At 32.5% G+C, this 6,000-nt stretch overlaps 1 protein-coding gene and 1 pseudogene across 1 annotated transcript in view; both read left to right on the forward strand.

Moving 5' to 3' along the window:
- LOC107621178 lies at positions 2,351-4,583 on the forward strand (annotated as a pseudogene).
- Positions 5,568-6,000, forward strand: part of LOC107620762 (peptide chain release factor 1) — a 3,577-nt gene continuing 3,144 nt past the window's right edge. The window contains exons 1-2 of the mRNA XM_021114754.1: positions 5,568-5,630; positions 5,750-5,848. Of these exons, the coding sequence (XP_020970413.1) occupies positions 5,568-5,630; positions 5,750-5,848 (162 nt within the window). The remainder of the gene's footprint in view (positions 5,631-5,749; positions 5,849-6,000) is intronic.

Raw genomic sequence — 6,000 nt, forward strand, 5'->3', positions numbered from 1 at the left:
GTTGATCTCCAATTAAGTGGGGTCCATAAATTATAAAAAAAAAAATATGGCTAAAAAGCTTTGGACGGAGAGAGAGACAAACCAGTCCCTCACTTTTGAAAAGAAAAAAATGAAACACTAAGAGAGTGAGAGGTTTTTCGGCGTAGAAGGGAAGAAGAAATTAGCAAAAAAGAGCATGCTATTTTTTATTCGATTAAATCGTATATTTGTTTTATTTTTTATAAAATTTTAGTATGTTATTTCTGATATAGAGATGAATATTATGATATAATTTATTAGCAGAAGTATATTGAGAAAATTTTAGAGAGGTTTAGCATGAGTAAATCGAAACCTGTTACTCTGTTAGTACTTCACTTGTTAGTCATTTCAAGCTGAGTTTGCGGCAATGTCCTACAAGTGAGAAAGAGAAAGTAGAAATGAAGAAGATTCCATATGCATCTGCAGTTGGCAGTTTGATGTATGCTATGGTTTACACCAGGCCAGATATTGCTCATGCCGTTGGAGTTGTTAGTCGGTTTCTCTCTAATCCTGGTAAAGAACACTGGCAAGCAGTGAAGTGGATTCTCAGATACCTTAATAGTACTTTCAAATTTTGTTTATGTTTTGGGAGTGGCCAACCTGTGTTGGATGGTTACACAGATGTGGATATGGCTGGGGATCTTGATTCAAGAAAGTCTACTTCTGGTTATATGATGACTTTTGTAGGGAGAGCTGTGTCGTGGCAATCTCGACTTCAGAAATGTGTTACTTTGTCTACTACAGAGGTAAAATACATTGCTGTTGTTGAAACTTCTAAGGAACTCTTGTGGATGAAAAAATTTCTACAAGAGTTAGTCATCAATCAAGAGAAGTTTAATTTGTATTATTTTGTGATAGTCAGAGTGCTATCCATCTTAACAAGAATCCGACGTTTCATTCCAGATCGAAGCACATAGAGGTGAGGTATCATTGGATACGTCAAGCGCTTGAGATGAAGTCATATGCACTTGAGAAGATGCATATTGATAATAATGGTTCAGATATAATGACTAAGAGTTTACCTGCAATGAAATTTGATTCCTACAAAGAGAAGATAGACTTGATGGAGTAAACTATCCCCACTTGAGTTGGTGAGGGAGAGATTTGTTGGTGGCTCCCCAACAAAGTAGAGCCCACAAGTTATTAAAAAAAAAAAAGAAAGAAATGACTAAAAAGCCATGGAGGGAGAGAGAGAAGTGATGAGTCCCTCACTTTTGAAAAGAAAAAACGAAACAATAAGAGAGTGAGAGGGTTTTTCGGCGTCGAAGGGAAGAAGAAATTATAAAGAAAAAGAGCATGCCATTTTTTATTCGATTAAATCGGTACTTACTAAATTTTTTATGAAATTTTAGTATGTATGTTATTCCTGGTATAGAGATAAACATTAGCATATAACTTACTAGTTGTATTGTCTTTTTTTTTGTCTGATTTGAGATACCCGCTTTGTGGAGGATTTATGTTGATTCCATCAGTTTTAATGATGTATTTTATTGATTATTGAGATGCCCTAGTGTCACTAGAAAGACTGATTGTATACTCATTATTTTGATAATAAAAGATTTTATTGGACTAGGTCTCGTAAATTTTTTGTCCCTCTTTTAAGAATTTTCCTATATTAAAATTATGGTGTCTGATTATTTATTTCTATCATTGTATTTGATGCTTAGAGTATCTTTTGTATTGTCTAATTAATCGCACAAATTTTAAAAAAATTATTTTTAGTGCTTCCACTTTTTAGTCATATTTTTGTTTAAATTTTTGTTGAGTTTTCCCAACACTTCGTTCACTAATATGTATTATACAAGAAAAAAAAAGTATCTTCGTTGATGTGATTGCTTATAATTAGTCGACATAGAATATCGGCACATGTATGTAAAACGTTTTGATTTATATATGTGGTGGGTATTCATCTAATCTATCTACATTACTATCTTAAATAAGTGAGGATAAGGTTTCTGAAAATATTACTTATCTAAGTATCTAACTATTCAGAAATGGTAGCTACTCCAATGAAGATTTAATGATTATCATCATGTGAAGATACATCATTTTAACTATTAGATAATAGATTGTAAGACTTGATTTTATTTGAAGTAAAAATGTTATTTTTATTTAAAATGTTGCTAAATAAATAAATTACACTTTTTAAACAAGGATCATCATGAGAAGATGTTTTTGGCATCTTCATGAGAGTAGTTGCCTTCAGAAATATCTAAGTATCTAAGTATCTAAGAATTTGAACACCTGAGACCAACCAACACTCAATTTTTGTGTGCTTCTATAATAATTGCCTATATATTTTGATATGTAAATCCAACTAATTAAGACATAGATATAGAACAAAAAAGCACTTATTAAGTCCCTCTTATCTCTCTCCATGGATTCTTCTCTACTCTTCAACTTATTATCAGCATTTATCTCCTTAATTATTCTCTTCATCACTGCTTCACTCAAAATAGCAAAAAACCATAAAAAGAAAAGTGGTGCAGCTTTAAACATACCTCCAGGACCATGGAAACTACCCATTATAGGAAACATAATACCCCATCTTGTTACATCCACACCACATAGAAAACTAAGAGATTTGGCCATCAAATATGGACCACTGATGCACCTTCAACTTGGTGAAATCTCTGCCATTGTTGTTTCCTCTCCAGAGTATGCAAAGTTGGTAATGAAAACACATGATGTTATCTTTGCTTCAAGGCCTAAATTTCTTTTCTCAGAGATTGTTACATATAATTGCACAGATATAGCTTTCTCACCATATGGAAATTATTGGAAGCTTCTAAGGAAAGTTTCCACATTAGAGCTTTTCAGTCCAAAGCGTGTGAATTCTTTCAAATCAATAAGAGAAGAAGAGTTCAATAGTCTTGTCAAAAGGATTACTATTGACTCGAATACACAGAGCATGATCAACCTCACCGAAGAAGTGATTTCAACAACATATGCAATCATTTCAAGGGCTGCGTTTGGATCAAGATGCAAAGATCAAGAGGAGTTCATAGCAGTTGCAAAAGAAGTAGCAATGATTGGGGCGGGTTTTGACATGGGCGAGTTGTTTCCTTCTTCTAAATGGATTCAACTTGTGAGTGGTTTGAGACCTAAGCTTGAGAGGTTGCGAAGAAAAAGTGATAGGATATTGAAAAACATCATCAATGACCACAATGATGTTGAAGAAGTCCAAGGTGGTGATCATGATTCAAATGAAGATCTTGTAGATGTTCTACTAAAATTTGTGGATGGTGCTAATGGTATCAATCAAGATATTTTCTTCACTGAGGACAACATCAAAGCCATAATCCTGGTAAGTGTAATCACAGTAATTTTATTGAAGATCATAATATAATCCTGCTGCTTAATTGTTCATTGACTTAGATGAATGCTTAGTTGCATGAACTTCCTTTACAACATATTACATTTTCTTTAATAATTTTATGTGTAGAATTAAGAATTTAGTTTTAAGAGATGTTAGAAGTTTATCATAATTTATTATTTTTTGTTATTAATTATTATAAAACCAAAAAATAACTTCTTTATGTTATAAAAAAGATTATCCACAACAAAGGCTTACAAATATATATATTATTAGACCACAGAAATTTATCTATATATAGTGGCAAACATTGTGAACTAGAGGTGAAATTATTTGTCACGCTATGTAACTTAAATAAAATAATTGGTGGAAACTAAGGTGTAGTGGACTTCACATGAAGTTGATAGTTGAGAGCCGTTATATGAAAATTTAGTCAAATCGGTCAAATCATCTAACAGCTCTCAGCTATTAACTTCACGTGAAGTTGAGTGTACCTGAGTTTTTACTAAAATAATTACACTTAATAATCATGTTATGTATATATACAGTATTGATGAAATTCCTTTACAAATAAAGTTACTTAGAACTTAACCTCATATATCATGGTTACATTTTAGACCATTTTTACTGCTGGAGGGGAGACAACAGCAACAACCATAGATTGGGTAATGTCAGAGATGATGAAGAATCCAAGAGTATTGCAAAAAACACAAGCTGAAGTTAGGGACATATTCAACAAAAGTGGAAGGGTTGACGAGACTTGTATCCATGAACTCAAGTATTTGAACTCAGTTGTGAAAGAAACACTAAGGTTACACCCTCCACTTCCCCTCTTACTTCCAAGAGAATGTGGAAAACAAGAATGTGAGATCAATGGATATCACATACCCTACAAAAGTAAGGTGATAGTGAATGTTTGGGCTATTGGAAGAGATCCAAACTACTGGACCGAACCTGAAAAGTTTTATCCGGAGAGATTCATGGAAAATAATAATTCTATTGATTATAAAGGAAATAATTTTGAGTACCTCCCATTTGGAGGTGGAAGAAGAATATGTCCTGCAAGCACGTTTGGCATAATGAATGTTGAGTTGACACTTGCATTTTTGTTGTATCACTTTGATTGGAAGCTTCCAATGAAATGAAATTTGATGATGTGGACATGACTGAACAAGTTGGAATTACTGCAAAAAGAAAACAAGACCTCTACTTGATTCCCATCACTTCTCGTACATTAGCTTAATTATAAAATAAATGTACTCTATAATTTGAAATAATTAATATTCTGTAAGAGAAATGTTAAGGGATCAGTAACTTTTGTGATTTATAGCCATCAATGATAATTTTAATGGTGTGAAATTTTATCCAATAACTCACTTTTCTTTGTTGGTTATATGCTGGCCAGAATTTAACAAAGTTACTGTCCCTAGACTTTTCTATTATGTAATTCTGTTATTGTCCAGAAATTATCAATATTTTTATTCATCTTTTCAATGAAAGAAGTTGGCAACAATGACAAATTTTTTTTTTATGAATTGGGACTAAGGAGTCCCTAACCAATGTCAGTCTCTAACCATTTGAGTGGTGACAGTTAAATATTTAATGGCCATGTCATCAGTTTAACGATTGAGTTGTCTTAATCATTAAAAAGTAAAATTTGATTTGAATTCTTTTTTTAAACAAAAAAATTTTGTCCTTTAAAATAATAATCAGGAGCTAAATTAGTGTTTTTCTCCTCTTTTCTTTGTTTGAGTTCGAAAATAAAATAATACTTTTTCTAAAATTATAGAATTGATAGAGCTGCATAAAAAATAGAAAATAACAAGAATTGGAGAACTTTACAAATTTAATTTAAATATCTAATCGAAAAACAAAATTACTAAAAAATTACAAATTAATATTAACTAAAATATTAAACTTATGTTGAGGTGGATTTAGAAGATGATAGCGTGAAGTGAAAACAACGAAGCTTTGGGAATTTGGAAAAGAAATGAATCGACCATGATGAGAACTCTTCGTTCTCTTAGTATGTTGCCCAAGCACTTCAAATCAACACTATTCCACCCTCCAACTCCTTTTTCCCTACGTTTTTACTCTGCTGGTACCTCATTCCACTCTTGATGATGAATCATTAGAGCCTGTGAAATTCATTTATTGCTAGAATATTGATCGAATTTGAATTGATGCATTAACAGAAGTGCAACCTCAACTGTCTAAGGAGCTCTTAAGCATAATGGAACGGAGACTGTCTGCTATTGAGTACAGGTCTACCACTCTCAACAATCTTCTCAATCACGTAATGCAATGCAATGCCTTCTTTCATTTCTCTTTTGTTTTTCTTCACAATTTCTAAGTTTAAATCTCACTGTTCATCCGCTATCCTATGTTTTAATTATTCTTGTTACTTGATGACAGCCGGAAATATCACCATCAGAATACGCAAGAGCTAATAAGGAGCTGCGAAAGCTGAGCGGTTCGTTACACCTTATTATTGAGTTGAGGGCTAAACAGAAGGTATTGAACCCTCTTCGTGCGCTTTTTGGGTGTTTCTTTCATTAAGAAAATTCAAAAGGGGGGAAGATAAAGAGTAATGTTAAGTAGCTTTTTTGTTTTGTTTTGTCTTTGCATTAACTTGTGTTACTTTTTTTTTTTCCTACTTTGTGGGG

Source organism: Arachis ipaensis, chromosome B10 (genome assembly GCF_000816755.2).
Source record: "Arachis ipaensis cultivar K30076 chromosome B10, Araip1.1, whole genome shotgun sequence".
In the NCBI taxonomy this organism is placed as follows: domain Eukaryota; kingdom Viridiplantae; phylum Streptophyta; class Magnoliopsida; order Fabales; family Fabaceae; genus Arachis; species Arachis ipaensis.